Source organism: Haematobia irritans, chromosome 1 (assembly GCF_050003625.1).
Source record: "Haematobia irritans isolate KBUSLIRL chromosome 1, ASM5000362v1, whole genome shotgun sequence".
In the NCBI taxonomy this organism is placed as follows: Eukaryota; Metazoa; Arthropoda; class Insecta; order Diptera; family Muscidae; genus Haematobia; species Haematobia irritans.
Window position 1 is genome coordinate 40219891 of NC_134397.1, and position 20433 is coordinate 40240323.

Genomic DNA, 20433 nt, shown 5'->3' on the forward strand with positions numbered 1-20433 from the left:
GCCAACATTTTTTGAATTTGGGGACTCTTTTGAGAATCCCCACTACGTCGAAAACAATCATATACGACATCAAAAACTCGTCGGAAAAGCGCCGTCACTATTGAGAAGTTGTACCACGCCAAGTTACTACAAAAATGTTTCGCATGAGTGCAATTATTAGGTGCCTTTATAGATCAATTTAGAACGACGCCAATAAGGGACCCTCCAAACAATCAGAAAAAGTGCATTTTAAGATAGTTGTAAAAGAATCATTGTGGTCGAGTAAAACACGTTTGTTTAGATATTTTTTAATTTGATTAAACATTTACAAATTCTTAAAAATAACATTTATACCACTATCACATTACATTTAACATAATTTTTGGCATTAATGATGATGTTGAGTTACAAGTAGCGAGTTACATGTTGCTGCGTCTATCAACCAGTGTTTTTATTCCATGGAGGCAGCGTGTCTGTAAAATATCTGAAAAACAATCACTTTATTCCATTTGGAAAATCACCAAATTGTTCACCAATATACCTTTCACAATTTTAAGCGTATAATCTATGTTTTCAGAACTTTATTTTCGTTTTTTTTTAATTAAAATATAACAAGCTGGTTGCGCTTGGCGTTTCACAAAAAATGGCTTTTTATACAGTAGGGATGGCAAATTACTTGCATGTACTTTTCGACGTACCTTTTCATGACGGTTGAAGTGACATTTACGAGTCTGTGGTAACGATGAGGTTGAAATGCTGGCAGGGAAGTGACCTGCCATTTTAGTTTGACTTTCTAAATATCATGGGGTGTAAACACGTTTGCTCGTGACTTTACCTTTAATTAATATGCCTTGGTCGTCTCTTTAATTAATGCTTGTTGAAAAACATTTGAATTCTAGCATTTTTCGAGCGGTTGTGTTTATTAGGATTGTATTGAAGATATTGAGTACTCATTTAATTGTAACGAGTACTCAAAAAATTAGTCAGTAACGAGTACTTGTAATCAAATACTCGTTACTTTCCCAACACTACTCCACAGTCGGGCTAAAAACGTTGACAGATGTTGGTCGGAAAAAAGAAGAGAAAATTCCACGAGTGTCAAATATAATATTTTAATTATATCTGAATGTCTGATTTGACCTGTACGCAATCCCAAGAAGTGATATGAACCGAAAACAGTGAATATGGAATTAAGCTATATAAATTAAGAGTGTGAAGTAAAATAAAGCAAAAGTGAAGTGAACCACCAATGAATGATTGCTTAAGTGTTTCCGAATTTGCGTTGATTAATTCTTGTGGTGGGGGTTAATAATTTTAATAAACAAAACCGAAAACAACACTTAACAAAAGCTCTATAAGATCAATCCAATAAGAAATAAAAAAGGCCCCTGCCTCCCCCCACAAGAAAAAATAATATCAAAATCTTAAAAGTAGAAGAAGATCTGTTGGGGTCTTTCGAAGAGCATTGACAGTACAGTAACGAGTGACGTGAAGTGAAGTGAAGAAAAAGTTCTTATATTCTTGCTTTAGAGCCTTTGGAATATAAATTATGGCAAATAATGCTGCGGCATTGGTCAACACCAAACCCCAGCAACAGTCTTTGCAACCACAGCAGCTAGCACCAGGCCAGTGGAATACACAAACCTTAACGGTTGTCTGTGTTATAGACACACAACTGGGGGATCATTTGAAAGATCGAGAATGTGCTTTGGAGGAAATACAACAGGCGGTGTTATCAGTGGGAGCCAATTTTCAACGAGTCCAGGTAATTATAGTAGACTTTATAGGGGCCCTATTGCAATACCATAAAGTTTTTCGGGTAGGTGGGGGTGATGGGGGAATGGGTTTTGTTACCCGTAACTCGTTTTGTGATAACCATAGATGCGACAAAAGAAACAAATACAAATTTTTTTGATAACAGGAGGTAAACTTATCTTTCGCATTCGTCTCAGGTTTTTGATTTGATTGTGGGATTATCTGCTGCAGGTATTTCAAGGGTGACCTTGGTTAGGTAATGTGTCCATACAAACGTTTTCAAGAGGTACAAAGCAATTTTGGATTTTAAGAAATGCTATGGAGGGAAATTGTCTACATAAAATTTTGTCTTTCTGCTCCTTTATACACGAGACGAAGAAATTCCATTTTTTAATCGTAAATATACCAACCTCAGTTCAGACAGTATGTCGCCGTAATAAATACAAACATTGTTACTTGCAAACTTTGCCTTAGAACCTTTCGATTTATTTTTAGAAAAGGTTGTAAAATTCTATTTTGATTGCTACTTGAAGTACTATGTCGTTGTGGTAATGCGATAAGGTGGTAAATAGCAACAGTTATGCGTTTGCCGGTCAACAACCAAGAGACTGGGGATACTTAACCCACAAGTACTATTATCCAACCCAATGATACGATGGGCCTTAAAAAACAATTCAAAAGTTGTACTTGGCAAAAATAAGAAAACACTATGGAGCTAATATATCACCGTGGTTTGGTTTAATCCCAATTTCGATCGGACACCAAAAAATTTTCAGAGTTGGATTTTTTTCCTCTCAGTAATATTGGTGACATTTCTGATGGTTTCACAGAATATCACAGAAAAAATTTCACGAAAATTTTTCCAATTAAAGTCTTAATGGGGTTTTAAATATATTCAAATAAAAATTTAATTGATTCAACAATTTTTTTTAATTGGAACAAAAATCAATCATAAAAATTATTAGCATCGTTAATGTTTTCATTGGTTCAATTAATTTTTTCAATGACTTTCCATTAATTGTTCAATTGATACTATCATTTCTGCGTTTGAAGACATTTCAATTAAAAAATTAATTAGATCAATTAATTTCGTGATTGGAATCAGAAAAAAATGTTTGTGTTTAGTGAGCCTGAAATCGTCAGTAGCTACTATACCTAACCTAACCATACCTAGACGCGGGGATAATAAACTCTCGAGTGCATCGGTCTTTCAGCTATTATCCTTTTATTGGGGATCTACTTTCTTAATTAGCAGAAAGTAAAATGCCATGGTCATAACCACAGTTGGCACTCATGCCAAAAATAATTTACCAAAATTTGAAGAAAATTTTGCATAAAATCTACCAAATTTAAGACTCATACTTTGAGGGAAATTGTTCAATTTTTCAATTCTATAAGAAATTTTGTCAAAATTTTATTTCTATATAAAGTTTTGTCAAAATTTTATTTATAAAGAAAATTTTGTTAAAATTTTATTTCTATAAAAAATTTTGTCAAATTTTTATTTCTATACAAAATTTTGTCAAAATTTTATTTCTATAAAAAATTTCGTCAAAATTTTATTTCTATACAAAATTTTGTCAAAATTTTATTTCTATAGAAAATTTTGTCAAAATTTTATTTCCATTGAAAATTTTCTCAAAATTTTATTTCTATAGAATATTTTGTCAAAATTTTATTTCTATAGAAAATTTTGTCAAAATTTTATTCCTATAGAAAATTTTATCAAAATTTTATTTCTATAGAAAATTTTGTCAAAATTTTATTTCTATAGAAAATTTTGTCAAAATTTTATTTCTATAGAAAATTTTGTCAAAATTTTATATCTCTAGAAAATTTTGTCAAAATTTTATTTCTATAGAATATTTTGTCAAAATTTTATTTCCAGTTTGTTTTATGCTTAGGTAGTTCAATTAGTAGCCAGATGAAGAAACTCTGCGACGAGAATGGGGTGTGTCCAGAGTGATCTGGTGGTGAGACGGGTAGGCTTAGCTGGGCAAGCGAACAGGTGACGAGTGTCATGTGACCCTTGATTACAGATGGGACACATGACATATTCGAAAGCAACCCAAGAGGTACTGCTTTGACTCCGCATGAAGGTGATCCAGGGGTGTACTGCGGTGACATCCTGTTGCAGTTCTAAGGGCAGCGTTCTGACAGGTCTGTATGTTATTTCACTGCGTATGGCTCGTTTGAGGTGTCCACACTGGCGCTGCATAGTTTACCACTAACCGGCCAAATGCCTGATATGTAATCAACAAGGTTTATTTGTCCGCACCCCAAGTGCTGCCGGCAAGCGACTTGAGAATCTTGTTTCTACCGCGGAGCTTATCACAAATTGCAGTGGCATGGGCGGACGACTTAAAAAGGCTGTCGAATGTGACCCAGAAAATCTTGGGGTAGTTTGTGGTCGGAATTATTTTTACAGTGAAATAACTGGTAAGATCAGCGAGGTAAACGTTCAATCGATCGCAAATGTCATCAACAATAGGCCCGGATGCCATGATTGTACAATCGTCCGCATATGATACAATCTCGACGCCTTCAGGAGGGGGTGGAATCGAGGACACGTAGAGATTATACAGTGCCTGAGATATCACCCCACCCTGGGGAACTAACTCCCTGTTTAACTCAACGGGGGTTTGACTTCTTGTCCCTGAATTCCACGTACGACTGGCGTCCGCACAGATAATTCAGAACCCAACGCTTAGTTCCTGCCGGTAGGGACGTATTCTCGATGTCCCCGAATGTTGTTGTTGTTGTAACAGTTTATTGTGATCTCATCCATTTCATGTTATACGCTTGGTACATCAGCTTGTTGGCAGATCAAGGAACTCTGCGACTAAGATGGGGTGTGTCCAGAGTGATCTGGTGGTAAGTCGGGTTGGTTTGGCTGGGCAAGAGAAAAGATGACGCGTGTCGTGTGGCCCTTGGTTGCAAATTGGACAAACGTCAGCTACGCTGCTATCAATCACCGATAAGTAGGAATTGAGGCGGCTGCACTTGCCTGATCTTAATTGGGCCAAAACTACCCTAGTCTGCCGTGGGAGGTCTCTTTCTTCCGGTGCTATGGGCGGTGGTCGGACTCCAAGAACAGGATTAACCTTGTAGCTTCTCACCGCTTCAGCTACAGTATCCTCATGAATCCTGTTCAAACCTGCCTGGTACGCTGCTTGATCTAGAGGCTCTCTTTTATAGCGCTGGATCTCGCGCTCTAGATTATGTATATCTACCCTTACGTTCCTGGGTGGTGGTTGTGTATCCATAAGATGGTGGTTTGGATGATTACTGCGATAACAACCCAGGAGATACTGCTTTGACAACATGTAGTTGTGTCTTCGCACAGGGATGATCTTTGTCTCCACATAAAGGTGATCCAGGGGTGTGCTGCGGAGACACCCAGTCGCAGTTCTAAGAGCAGCGTTCTGGCAGGTTTGTATGTTATTCCACTGCGTATCACTGGTCTGCGGTGTCCACACTGGCGCTGCATAGTTTACCACTGACCGGCCAATTGCCTTATAAGTAGTTAGCAAGGTTTCTTTGTCCGCACCCCAAGTACTGCCGGCTAGTGACTTGAGGACCTTGTTTCTACCACGGAGCTTATTACAAATTGCAGTGGCATGGGCAGATGACCTAAAAAGGCTGTCGAATGTGACCCCAAGAATCTTGGGGTAATTTGTGGTCGGAATTATTACTCCATCGACTCTGATATTCAACTGCCTGCGCACTTCTGCCGTCCATGTAGTAAATAGTGTGGCTGAGGATTTGGTGGGGGATATCCTCAAGTTTCTCGCAGTGAAATAACTGGTAAGATTAGCTATGTAGACGTTCAACCGATCGCAAATGTCATCAACATTGGGCCCAGATGCCAAGATTGTACAGTCATCCGCATATGATACAATCTCGACGCCGTCAGGAGGGGGTGGAATCGAGGACATGTAGAGGTTAAACAGTGCCGGAGATATCACCCCACCTTGGGGAACTCCCTGTTTAACTCTACGCGGTCTTGACTTTCTGTCCCTGAATTCCACGTACGACTGGCGTCCACACATATAATTCAGCACCCAACGCTTCGCTCCTGCCGGTAGGGACGTATTCTCGATGTCCTCAAATAATGTGGCATGGTTGACCGTATCGAATGCTTTCGATAGGTCAAGCGCCACGAGGACCGTCCTGTGACACGGCCTGGGCTGGTTAAGCCCCTTATTAATATGTGTCGAAATGGCATGTAAGGCTGTTGTCGTACTATGTACCTTACGGAATCCATGTTGATGGTGGGCAGCTGGAAAATTCTCCACAAGGCTGGGGAGGAGTAATGCCTCAAGTGTCTTGGCTACTGGCGAAAGAAGGGATATCGGTCTGTACGATTCACCTTTGCTCGAATCTTTGCCCGGTTTCAGTAGTGGAATCACCCTTCCCATTTTCCAGACATCGGGTATAATGTGTGATTCCAAAGACAAATTGAGGAGTCTGGTCAGGTACTCAACTCCCAGTATTCCCAGATGCTTCAGCATTAGCATTGAAATTCCGTCAGGGCCCAGCGCCTTAGATGGTTTCGCGCTGTTGATGACATTGGTAACTTCGGCTGCAGTAAATTGTGGTGTGTCATCGGCTCGGAGACCACGTACACGACGGGTGGCTCTCCTTTTCGCTCTATCACTCTCGGGATGCTCGACAAACTGTCGGTTGAAGTATTTGGCGCACCTCTTCGGATCAGTCACAGTTACGTCGCCAAATGTGACTGAAATCCCATCATCCCTTGTGGAGGGGTTCGAGAGGGCTCTAACTGTTGACCACAATTTACCAGTTCCTGTTCCTAAGTTACATTGCTTCAGGTGCTCTAACCAAGTGTTCCGCTTGTGCTCGTCGACTATCTTACTAATCTCTAGATTTAGTTCTCTGATTCTAGGATCAGCAGGGTTAGCACGACGGCGTTCATCACGCTCGTCTGCGAGTCCCGCCGCTTCGGCTGGGAAGTTGGGCCTCACCTGGGCAATTCGACCAGCGGGTATGAAGCGAGCGGCTGCTGCGTTGATGATGTCCCGGAACTCCCTCTGGGCAACATGAACATGTGAGGGGGACGGGAGCTCACTGAAGCGGCGATCGGTGTATTCTCTGAAGCCTTCCCAGTTGGCTTTCTTTTGATTAATAAACGTCCGGCGTTCAGAGGTTATGAAATCGGAGGGTCGGTTGATGGTGAGAATTATGGGGAGGTGGTCCGAACCCAATGAAATGACGGGTTGCCAGGAGACGTCATTTATCAGACCAGGCGATGCTAACGATAAATCTGGCGAACTGCTGCAGTCACCCATAATTCTCGTGGGGGCCTCTTCGTTCACCGTGCAAAATGTGGAGTCGTCTATCTGCTCTGCCAAAGCTATGCCCCTCTGGTCATTACCCAGGAGAGAATGCCAAAGTTCATGGTGGGCATTAAAATCTCCTAGAACCAATCGGTTATGCCCGCTCAACAACCACTCAATGTTTGGGCTATAACCAGGAGCACAGCTACCAACCGGCGGTATGTACACATTGTATAGCTCTATCTCGGCAGCCCCACACTTAACTGCTACCCCCATACATTCCATGTACGGGTCATTAGTGTCTAGCACAAGCGTGATAGGTCTATACTGCACGGAACGGTGTAATATGAAAGCCAGGCCACCACCTCCATTTCTTGTGCGATCCTTCCGTAGGACATTGTACCCATCACAATGTCGTAGGCTGCAGGTGGGATTCAGCTTTGTTTCCTGGATCGCCGCGACCCTTATCCTTTTCCGATTCATAAAGTCTACGATTTCACTAATCTTACCACGGAGCCCGTTGCAATTAAATTGCAAAAATGATGCACTCTCCGGAACTGGTACAACAATATTCGGTGTAAGATGCTGCGGCGGAGAATATTGTTGTGCGGGAGAAGTCGGTGGGGTCACATAATCAGATGACCCACTGCTGCTGTCATTGGCACAGCATCCTGCCACGAAGTCAGTTTGACTATACTCCCGCAGCGATGTTAGGCCGGAGCAATTCCGGAAGTGCACCCATTCCATGCACCGGTTACACCTCACCGAAACCGAGCGATGGTGAATTCGATTTCGGCAGACGGCACAGTACCATGGTCCGGGGTTTTCCTCTATCCCGGCTCGGACCAAAAGCAGGCGGAGAAGGCTCCCCGGGATGCACCTTCTCCAACACGAAAAAATGGACGAGACAACACGTACACTGAGGTGGCAGCCGCTGGCCGATGGCTGGTATCCATCGGGTCAATCCGGTGCGTAGAACCCGCCGCCGTGGGATTGATGTCCCCGAATAGCATAGCATGGTTGACCGTATCGAATGCCTTCGATAGGTCAAGCGCCACGAGGACCGTCCTGTGACACGGCTTGGGCTGATTGAATTCCATATTAATGCGTGCTGAAATGGCATACCAGGCTGCCGTCGTACTATGTACCTTACGGAATCTATTTTTATGGTGGGCAGCTGGGGAGGAGTAGTGCTTCAAGTGTCTTGGCTACTGGCGAGAGAAGGGTTATCGGTCTGTAGTGGAATCATCCTACCCATCTTCCAGACATCGGGTATAATGAGTGATTCCAATGACAAATTGAGGAGTCTGGACAGGTACTCAATTCCCAGTATTCCCAGATGCTTCAGCATTAGCATTGGAATTCCGTCGGGGCCCAGCCTTGGATGGTTTCTCGTTGTTATGACATTGGTAACTTCGGCTTGGTAAAATGTTGTGTGTCATTGGCTCGGAGACCACGCATGCGTTAGCAGACGGCGTTCATCACGCTCGTCTGCGAGCCCCGCCGCTTCAGCTAGGAAGTTAAGCCTCACTTGGGCAATTCGACCAGCGGGTATGAAGCGAGCAACTGCTGCGTTGATGATGTCCCGGAACACCCTCTGGGCAACATGAACATGAGAGAGGGACGGGAGTTCACTGAAGCGGCGATCTGTGTATTCTCTGAAGCCTTCAGTTGGTGGTTTATTTCTATAAAAAATTATTTAAAAATTGTATTTCTATAACAAATTTTGTCAAAATTTTATTCCTATAGAAAATTTTTTCAAATTGTATTTTTATAACAAATTTTGTCAACATTTTATTTCTATAGAAAATTTTGTAAAAATTTTATTTCTATAAAATTTTTTTTTAAAATTGTATCTCTATAAAAAATTTTGTCAAAATTTTATTTCTATAAAAATTTTTGTCAAAATTTTATTTCTATAGAAAATTTTGTCAAAATTTTATTTCTATAGAAAATTTTGTCAAAATTTTATTTCTATAGAAAATTTTGTCAAAATTTTATTTTTAAAGAAAATTTTGTTAAAATTTTATTTCTATAGAAAATTTTGTCAAAATTTTATTTCTATAGAAAATTTTGTCAAAATTTTATTTCTATAGAAAATTTCGTCAATATTTTTGCAAAATTTTATTTCTATAGAAAATTTCTGAAAAATTTTATTTCTACAGAAACTTTTTGCAAAATTTTATTTCTATAGAAAATTTTTGCAAAATTTTGTCAGTATTTTATGTCTATAAAAATTTTTGCCATCTCACCATATAGCTCTATATTACTGGCGAACATGGAATACGTTAAAATTACCAAAGCTTTGTTTTTTTAACACATTTTTTATGCATTTTTATCTTAAACAATTTCTTTGACTATAATATTCCATTGTGTTATTGTTTTGTCTATTACAGTTTGATAAATTAGATTTTGGTGAGACCAAAAAACTGGAAACATTCTACAATGCTGATGTCGCCGTCATAGATTTGAGTATACAATCACATCAAAGATCGCTCTCCTATCATTTGGGTGTGCGGGAATCTTTTAATATGAAAGAGAACATATTAATATACAATGATGTTCACTCCAAACAGACTTTAAGCCTAAAGGTAAGTGTGAAATAAATAGCAGAAATATTGTATTATTTACAGGTAAGATCAATCTATTGCTCCATATGTGTTTATAGCTTCCGTTTTGGATTAGCCAAATAAGCGATTAATATTATTTAACCTCCTCCTCTTCGCCCTCCTCTTCATTTATTTCATTTCTGTTGTTGTTCTGTATTCATTATCGAATGCATTTCTATCTACTGTGGGCTTTGTGAGAATTAAATTGAAGAATCTGAAAAAAAAAAAACAAAATAATAAACTAACACCCACTCTTTAGCCGCCACCATTGACGCCTCAGCTACAGTCTTTTTTGTAGTTGTTCTTATAACAAACATTTTTATATATCTTTTTTGTTTTTTTTCCTTCATTTGGCCATATTTTGTACACCTTTTTCAAATATCACATATACATATTAATTTTTGTTGTTTTCAAAGCTCTACTGCCACATGGTCATTAAAAAATAAAAGTCGTAAGCATTTAGCAATGAAAGACTGTTTTTAATTAAACTGAATAGACCTGCATTTTCTAGTGATTTGTTTTTATTTTTGCAACTTTTCAGTTTTTCATTCATATTTATTCAGCAAAAAAAAAAAAGATAATCATTACTTGTAACTCTTATCTCTTGCATAGACATTTTATTGACTCCCATACAAATATTAGTTAATACAATAAATATTAAATTCATATCCGGTTCGAAGGAGAAGTGAGGGGTTTTTGTTTAGAAGACAAAAGTTCTTAATCATAGGTTTTCAGAACGCATGCCAATCTTGGTCACTTCATGCTACTGAGATATAGTTTCTCTATGGCATCCGTTAAAAATGTGAGGGCAAATGTGGCAGCCCGATTTGGTTCAGGCTCACTTAGACGCGAAATCCATAATTTTAGGAAAAATTAGTAATGCGGGATTGACAATAGATGGCTTAGTTTTGGACAAAATTTGACAAAATTTTCTATAGCAATAAAATTTTGACAACGTTTTCTATAGAAATAAAATTTTGACAAAATTTTCCATAGAAATAAAATTTTGACAACATTTTCTATAGAAATAAAATTTTTCTATAGAAATAACATTTTGACAAAATCTTCTCTAGAAATAAAATTTTGCAAAAATTTTCTATAGTAATAAAGATTTGCAAAAATTTTCTGTAGTAATAAAGATTTGACAAAATTTTCTATAAAAATAACATCTTGACAAAATTTTCTATAGAAATAAAATTTTGACAAAAGTTTCTATAGAAATAAAATTTTGAAAAAATGTTCTATAGAAATACTTTTTTCACAAAATTTTCTATGGAAATACTTTTTTTAAAAAAATTCCTATAGAAATAAAATCTTGAGGAAATTTTCTATAGAAATAAAATTTTGACAAAATTTTCTATAGAAATAAATTTTGACAAAATTTTCTATAGAAATAAAATTTTGACAAAAGTTTCTATAGAAATAAAATTTTGACAAAAGTTTCTGTAGAAATAAAATTTTGACAAAATTTTCTATAGAAATACTTTTTTGATAAAATTTTCTATAGAAATAAAATTTTGAGGAAATTTTCTATAGAAATAAAATTTTGACAAAAGTTTCTGTAGAAATAAAATTTTGACAAAAGTTTCTATAGAAATAAAATTTTGACAAAAGTTTCTATAGAAATAAAATTTTGACAAAAGTTTCTGTAGAAATAAAATTTTGACAAAATTTTCTATAGAAATAAAATTTCGCAAAATGTTCTATAGAAATAACATTTTTCTAACAATTCTCTATAGAAATAAAATTTTGACAAAAGTTTCTGTAGAAATAAAATGTTGACAAAAGTTTCTATAGAAATAAAATTTTGACAAAAGTTTCTGTAGAAATAAAATGTTGACAAAATTTTCTATAGAAATAAAATTTTGACAAAAATTTCTATAGAAATAAAATTTTGACAAAATTTTCTATAGAAATAAAATTTTGACAAAAGTTTCTATAGAAATAAAATTTTGACAAAAGTTTCTATAGAAATAAAATTTTGACAAAAGTTTCTATAGAAATAAAATTTTGACAAAAGTTTCTATAGAAATAAAATTTTGACAAAAGTTTCTGTAGAAATAAAATTTTGACAAAATTTTCTATAGAAATAAAATTTCGCAAAATGTTCTATAGAAATAACATTTTTCTAACAATTCTCTATAGAAATAAAATTTTGACAAAATTTTCTATAGAAATAAAATTTTGACAAAAGTTTCTATAGAAATAAAATTTTGACAAAAGTTTCTGTAGAAATAAAATGTTGACAAAATTTTCTATAGAAATAAAATTTTGACAAAAATTTCTATAGAAATAAAATTTTGACAAAATTTTCTATAGAAATAAAATTTTGACAAAAGTTTCTATAGAAATAAAATTTTGACAAAAGTTTCTATAGAAATAAAATTTTGACAAAAGTTTCTGTAGAAATAAAATTTTGACAAAATTTTCTATAGAAATAAAATTTCGCAAAATGTTCTATAGAAATAACATTTTTCTAACAATTCTATAGAAATAAAATTTTGACAAAATTTTCTATAGAAATAAAATTTTGACAAAAGTTTCTGTAGAAATAAAATTTTGAGAAAATTTTCTATAGAAATAAAATCTTGAGGAAATTCTCTATAGAAATAAAATTTGGACCAATTTTTCTATAGAAATAAATGTTTACAAAAATTTTCTATAGAAATTAACTTTTGACAATTTTTTCTATAGAAATAAAATGTTGGCAAAATTTTCTTTAGAAAAAAAAATTTGACAAAATTTTCCTTAAAAAAAATTTGACAAAATTTTCAATAGAAATAAAATTTTGACAAATTTTCTATAGAAATAAATGTTTGCAAACATTTTCTATAGAAATTAAGTTTTGACAAAATTTTCTATAGAAATAAAATTTTTACAAAATTTTCTATAGAAATAAAATTTTGACAAAATTTTCTATAGAAATAAAATTTTGACAAAATTTTCTATAGAAATAAAATTTTGACAAAATTTTCTATAGAAATAAAATTTTGACAAAATTTTCTATAGAAATGAAATGTTTACAAAATTTTTCTATAGAAATAAAAATTTTGAGAAAATTTTCTATAGAAATAAAATTTTGACAAAATGTTCTATGTTAGGTTAGGTTAGGTTAGGTTATGGAGGATGATACGAATTCGAACTAGCGGATTTGTTTCCACTTAGACCATACTTGATCCATTGCGATTCCTCAAACTTCTTTCCATCTTCCTCCTCGTGTCCGTCTTCTTCCGGCGGGAATGAGTCTATATGATAATGTATCCTTCGGACGCTCCTAGTTCCTCCATCCCGAAGCCTTGATGAAGACGAGAATATTCCTCAGGCTGCATTCTCGCAAATCGGTCATAGTCTGAAAGAAATAAGAGCCCAATATCTTGTTTCTTCTGAAAGATAGTGCTGGACACTGGCACAGGAAGTGAAAAGAATCTTCCATAGCCTCGGGGTCCAGACACCACCTCCAAATATCATCATTCGCTAGACCTATCCTTACCATGTGTTTTCCCAAGGTGTTGTGTCCCGTTATGATGCCTATCATAGACCTCACATCCCCTCTCTGCAATGACATCAAGACTTCAGAGTTCCTAATATTATTGTCATCCCGTATCAGTTTGTTTGGTTCACAGCCAATAGAAGCCCACCGTCTCTTCCATAATTCTTCATATTTGCTATTGATCCTGTAAATAAACAAAGATAACGGAGGAAAAACCTCCGTTTTCCGTACCACATGCGCCTTCCTTAGCCAGTATATCTGCCTCTTCATTCCCAGCTATGTCATAATGTCCAGGTACCCAGCACAGAGTTACATTATGCTGTTCAGTGAGAACCGTAAGCTCTCTACGACAGCGGCTGACCACCTTCGACCTTATGTTCGTATTGCTCAGGGCCTTTATAGCTGCCTGACTATCGATGAAAATGCTGATATCGCATCTAAATAACGGCCTCATCGATAGAAGTTCTGCAGCTTTTGCAATAGCAAATATCTCGGCCTGAAAAATGCTGAATTGTTCTATGGAAATAAAATTTTTGACAACATTTTCTATAGAAATAAAATTTTGAGTTTTGACAAAATTTTTTATAAAAATAAAATCTTGGCAAAAATTTATATAAAAATAAAATCTTGGCAAAAATTTATATAACAATAAAATTTTGACAAAATTTTCTATAGAAATAAAATTTTGACAAAATTTTCTTTAGAAATAAAATTTTGACAAAATTTTCTTTAGAAATAAAATTTTGACAAAATTTTCTTTAGAAATAAAATTTTGACAACATTTTCTATAGAAATAATTTTTTGAGAAAAATTTCTACAGAAATAAATTTTTGAGAAATTTTTCTATAAAAATACAATTTTGACACAATTATCTATAGAAATAAAATTTTAACACATTTTTCTATAAAAATAAAATTTTGACAAAATTTTTTATAGAAATAAAATTTTGACTTTTTGTATAGAAATAAAATTTTGACAAAATTTTCTATAGAAATAAAATTTTAACAAATTTTTCTATAAAAATAAAATTTTCACAAAATTTTCCAGGTACCCATCACAGAGTTACATTATGCTGTTCAGTGAGAACCGTAAGCTCTCTACGACAGGGGCTGACCACCTTCGACCTTATGTTCGTATTGCTCAGGGCCTTTATAGCTGCCTGACTATCGATGAAAATGCTGATATCGCATCTAAATAACGGCCTCATCGATAGAAGTTCTGCAGCTTTTGCAATAGCAAATATCTCGGCCTGAAAAATGCTGCATTGTTCTATGGAAATAAAATTTTTGACAACATTTTCTATAGAAATAAAAATTTGAGTTTTGACAAAATTTTTTATAAAAACAAAATCTTGGCAAAAATTTATATAAAAATAAATTTTTGAGAAAATAAATTTTGACAAAATTTTCTATAGAAATAAAATTTTGCAAAAATTTACTATAGAAATAAAAATAAATTTTGACAAAATTTTCTATAGAAATAAAATTTTGCAAAAATTTTCTATAGAAATAAAATTTTGCAAAAATTTACTATAGAAATAAAATTTTGCAAAAATCTTCTATAGAAATAAAATTTTGACAAAAATTTCTATAGAAATAAAATTTTGACAAAATTTTCTGTAGAAATAAAATTGTGACAAAATTTTCTATAGAAATATATGTTTGCAAAAATTTTGTATAGAAATTAACTTTTGACAAAATTGTCTATAGAAATAAAAGTTTTGCAAAAATTTTCTATAAAAATTAACTTTTGACAAAATTTTCTATAGAAATGGAATTTTGACAAAATTTCCTATAGAAATAAAATGTTGACAAACTTTTCTATAGAAATAAATTTTTGAGAAAATTTTCTATAGAAATAAATTTTTGAGAAAATTTTCTATAGAAATACAATTTTGACAAAATTTTCTATAGAAATAAATTTTTGAGAAAATTTTCTATAGAAACACATTTTTGAGAAAATTTTCAATAGAAATAAAATTTTGACAAAATTTTCTATAGAAATACAATTTTGGTAAAATTTTCTATAGAAATAAAATTGTGAGAAAATTTTCTATAGAAATAAAATTTTGAGAAAATTTTCTATAGAAATAAAATTTTAACAAATTTTTCTATAAAAATAAAATTTTCACAAAATTTTCTATAGAAATAAACAACATTTTGCTAGAATTTTCTATAGAAATAACATTTTGCAAAAATGTTCTATAGAAATCAAGTTTTGCAAAAATTATTATTATAGAAATGCAATTTTGCAAAAATTTTCTATAGAAATAAAATTTTGCAAAAATTTTCTGTAGAAATAAAATCTTGGGGAAATTTTCTATAGAAATAAAATTTTGACAAAATTTTCAATAGAAATAAATTTTTGCAAAAATTTTCTATAGAAATTAACTTTTGACAAAATTTTCTATAGAAATAGAATTTTGACAAAATTTCCTATAGAAATAAAATTTTGGCAAAATTTTCTATGAAATAAAATTTTGCAAAATTTTCTATAGAAATAAACTTTTGCAAAAATTTTCTATAGAAATAAAATTTTGATAGAAATAAAAGTTTGACGAAATTTCCTCTTTAACTATTTTTGTAATTGCAGATAAAATACATTTTGTTCTGTGAATATACACGATTGAATTAATGGACTTTTTTCATTTTATGTAGTGAGGAAAATCGTAAGCTTAAGTTCAAAATCTAGCATGTGCCAGAGGTGAGTGACGGCAAGGTTGTTTATGCATTTTTTTACACCTAAATAACTAACGGATGATCACTCCAGAATACAAAATAAATTAGGTCAAATTGGAATCCGGTTTTGCAAATAGGCTACTCATGACTGTATTATTTCCACCTCCACATTATATTGACTGTTAATTTGGTATATTCAGTTAAACCTACACGGATGAAAAAGACTGTTTTTCATATGTTTGGCTATAAACATTATATGTTTGGAACACAAATTTTTAAACACAATATTTTTGAGTGCAAGCATATAATGTTCATAAACTAGCATAACATGTTTGGACATATATGTTAATATGTTAGAACATATTATGTTTGGGACATAAAATGTTTGTAAATATATTATGCTTGGATGCAAACATATATTAATTTAGAAATAGCCTATAAACATATATGTGTTTAGTAGCTTGGAGCGCTATTTAACAGGGAGCGATATTGAATTAAGTTGGTGGTTGTTGCTTGTTATTACAAAATTAACATTTTATTTTTCCTTGGGCAATTGATCAGCTACTTCTTTGATCCTTACAAACTGTGTGGTCCGCTGTTCGAATCCCCGTCCGGCAAAAGGTAAAATTAAAATAAAAAAAATCATAAAATTGAATAATTTCTTCTACAATGTTTGTATTACAGAAAAAGGTGTTAAGAACTAAAAAATCTCGTGGAAGTGAGAAAGATGTGGGGGAATATACAATTGGGCAGAAACAAAATTTTGAGCATTCAGGTTGAAAACCTATGTTGTTAGCACCTATATTACCTGTTTATTTTCATAATTCATTATGATTGTAAATATATAAATAAATAAATAAAATTTTGGGCACAATATTGTTTGGGAGAATTTTTTTAAGCATATAATATTTTTGGGTGCAAAATGCTTCCAAACATATTATATGTTCACATAATAACATATTGTTTTTTAGAAGACAACATTATTGAATTTGGATGCAAAAATACAAAATGTTTGGAACTTAGACTACCCAAACATATATTGTTTAGACCAATATGCTTTCAAACATATTATATATTGGTAGAGATCAAACATATAAATGTTTGGGCAATACCCAAAAATGTATATGCTTGAAGCAAAATATGTTTGGGAGTATATGTTACAGAAGCGATTTTTTGTGAGCGTGTATAGATTTTTACTACTTACTTGTAAAGTAGATAGCAATATATTGTTATATTCTTCAAGTTACATCAGGCCTATCTGTTCCATCGGCCGGCTATCTGTCTACCGTATGTAGGTAGGTTACTTTTGGTGTTGTTGTATTTTAAGTTTATTATTTGTTTATGTATATATGGGTATTTGTTATATTTCTACATCTCTGGTATGGACACATTGTTATTATTGCTCCATCTGTTTGTTGCTGTTGTAATTTTCCCGCACCAACAATTATATTTGTAAGTCTGCATTCCTCCGCCAGTCATAAGCAGCGGTGTGATGATGGTGATACAAAAACGAGTTTTGTTTATTTTTTTATTTTTCTTTTGTTTCCTCCAGTTGGGTTTATTTTTGTTTGTTTCCCTATTTTTTTGCGGTTTTTTTGTTTTGCTCCAAGTATTTGGTTTTGTTTACACATCGAGGTTCATTAAATGTTGCTTTTTTTTTCTTGTTGTTACTAAATCATTACCATTTCTTTTCCATTATAAACAACACGGTCTCGGCAGTTTTATTTCCCCGCATTTTGCCTTTTGGTTTGTTTATTCGAGCTTTGAAATTCTGCTAAGGGCGAGGGCGAAGGCGAGAGAATGAGAGTTGGAATTGGTTGGGGGGAATGTAAGCAAAGGCATGAATGGAGATTTGCCATAGACTACTGTTATCGCAATAAAAGATCAGCAAAAGATCATCAGCGGGCATGCAAGTAATTAAATCTTCTCTAGTGGTGAGGATTTATTTTTACAAATCATTCAGCTTTAATTGTCGGATGTTACAGTTCAACGTTTTTATGATCGTGGAATGTTTTGTTTTCTTCTTCAGATATTCATTGAATTTTATTTTATGAGATCTTGGAAAATTTGTAAAGATTTTCCAATCATTTTTAGGTACAAAACAAAAATGTAAATAAAGATAATCAATGACATTTATGCCAAATTTCCTTTTCAATATGGCGAAAATAAAACAAATAATATTTTCTATCGAAATAAAATGTTGAGAAAATTTTCTATAGAAATAAAATTTTGAGAAAATTTTCTTTAGAAATAAAATTTTGAGAAAATTGTCTATAGAAATAAAATTTTGTGAAAATATTCTATAAAAATAAAATTTTGAGAAAATTTTGTACAGAAATTAAATTTTGAGAAAAATTTCTATAGAAATAAAATGTTGACAAAATTTTCTATAGAAATAAAATTATGACAAAATTTTCTATAGGAATAAAATTTTGACAAAAATTTTCTATAGAAATAAAATTTTGACAATATTTTCTATAGAAAGAAAATTTTTACAAAATTTTCTATAGAAATAAAATTTTGACAAAATTTTCTATAAAAATATAATTTTAACAAAATTTTCTATAGAAATAAAATTTTGAGAAAATTTTCTATAGAAATAAATAAAATTTTGACAAAATTTTTTGCAGAAATAAAATTTTCTATAGAAATAAAATTTTGACAAAATTTTTTATAGAAATAAAATTTTGACAAAATTTGTATAGAAATAAAATTTTGTATAGAAATAAAATTTTGACAAAATTTCTATAGAAAAAAATGTTGACAAAATTTTTCTATAGAAATAAAATTTTTACAAAATTTCTCTATAGAAATAAAATTTTTACAAAATTTCTCTATAGAAATAAAATTTTTACAAAATTTTTTATAGAAATAAAATTTCGACAAAATTTTCTATCCAAATAAAATTTTGACAAAATTTTCTATAGAAATAAAATTTTGACAAAATTTTTTATAGAATTAAAATTTTGACAAAATTTTCTATAGAAATAAAATTTTGAGAAAATTTTCTATAGAAATAAAATTTTGACAAAATTTTCTATAGAAATAAAATTTTGACTAAAATTTTGACAAAATTTTTTATAGAAATAAAATGTTGACAAAATTTTCTATAGAAATAAAATTTTGACAAAATTTTCTATAAAAATACAATTTTAACAAAATTTTTCATAGCAATAAAATTTTGAGAAAATGTTCTATAGAAATAAGATTTTGAGAAAATTTTTTTTAGAAATAAAATTTTTAGAAAATTGTCTATAGAAATAAAATTTTGTGAAAATATTCTATAAAAATAAAATTTTGAGAAAATTTTGTACAGAAATTAAATTTTGAGAAAAATTTCTATAGAAATAAAATGTTGACAAAATTTTCTATAGAAATAAAATTTTGACAAAATTTTCTATAGGAATAAAATTTTGACAAAAATTTTCTATAGAAATAAAATTTTGACAATATTTTCTATAGAAAGAACATTTTTACAAAATTTTCTATAGAAATAAAATTATGACAAAATTTTCTATAAAAATATAATTTTAACAAAATTTTCTATAGAAATAAAATTTTGAGAAAATTTTCTATAGAAATAAATAAAATTTTGACAAAATTTTTTGCAGAAATAAAATTTTCTATAGAAATAAAATTTTGACAAAATTTTCTATAGAAATAAAATTTTGACAAAATTTTTTGTAGAAATAAAACTTTCTATAGAAATAAAATTTTGACAAAATTTTGTATAGAAATAAAATTTTGACAAAAATTTCTATAGAAAAAAATGTTGACAAAATTTTTCTATAGAAATAAAATTTTTACAAAATTTCTCTATAGAAATAAAATTTTTACAAAATTTTTTATAGAAATAAAATTTCGACAAAATTTTCTATCGAAATAAAATTTTGACAAAATTTTCTATAGAAATAAAACTTTGACAAAATTTTCTATAGAAATAAAATTTTGACAAAATTTTCTATAGAAATAAAATTTTGACAAAATTTTTTATAGAATTAAAATTTTGACAAAATTTTCTATAGAAATAAAATTTTGAGAACATTTTCTATAGAAATAAAAGTTTGACAAAATTTTCTATAGAAATAAAATTTTGTCAAAATTTTCTATAGAAATAAAATTTTGACAAAATTTTCTATAGAAATAAAATTTTGACAAAATTTTCTATAGAAATAAAATTTTGATAAAATTTTTTATAGAAATAAAATTTTGATAAAAAGTTTGGATAGAAAAAAAATTGACAAAATTTTCTATATGTTAAAAACCTTTTACTATTATTTTTTAATTTATATTTTTACTTGCAGTTATCGTTTCCCAACTACACATTTTTATCGTACAAATATAATGAGGAATATGGAGTTTGTAATTTAACAAATTTCAACAAAGAATTGCCAGCCGATACAAAGATACCAACGCTACAGGCGAGACTTAAACGGTTGCTTCAAGATGTTGAAATACAGTCTAAGTAAGTATAAAAAAAGTATATACGGCCGCAAGTTTGACCTTCGACAAATCTGACCGACATATCGCTGGACGTTTTTGCTTGAAATGTCTCTAATTTTCAAATATTTCGACGATGCAGCGTCCTTGGCTATGTACTAGCCGTTGTCCATAGCAAAAAT

At 31.7% G+C, this 20433-nt stretch overlaps 1 protein-coding gene and 1 long non-coding RNA gene across 2 annotated transcripts in view; one reads left to right on the plus strand and one right to left on the minus strand.

Annotated features, from left to right (window-relative positions):
- Positions 1-251: 251 nt before the first annotated feature.
- On the minus strand, positions 252-627 carry LOC142238281 (uncharacterized). The gene is made up of 2 exons (XR_012722689.1): positions 521-627; positions 252-463 (listed from the first exon to the last, which is right to left on the minus strand). It is a non-coding gene; the product is annotated as an uncharacterized LOC142238281 (long non-coding RNA).
- A 401-nt stretch (positions 628-1028) lies between these two features.
- Ask1 (apoptotic signal-regulating kinase 1) overlaps positions 1029-20433 on the plus strand; it is a 31007-nt gene continuing 11602 nt past the window's right edge. The window contains exons 1-3 of the mRNA XM_075289936.1: positions 1029-1744; positions 9431-9625; positions 20116-20276. Of these exons, the coding sequence (XP_075146051.1) occupies positions 1529-1744; positions 9431-9625; positions 20116-20276 (572 nt within the window). The 5' untranslated portion in view covers positions 1029-1528. The remainder of the gene's footprint in view (positions 1745-9430; positions 9626-20115; positions 20277-20433) is intronic.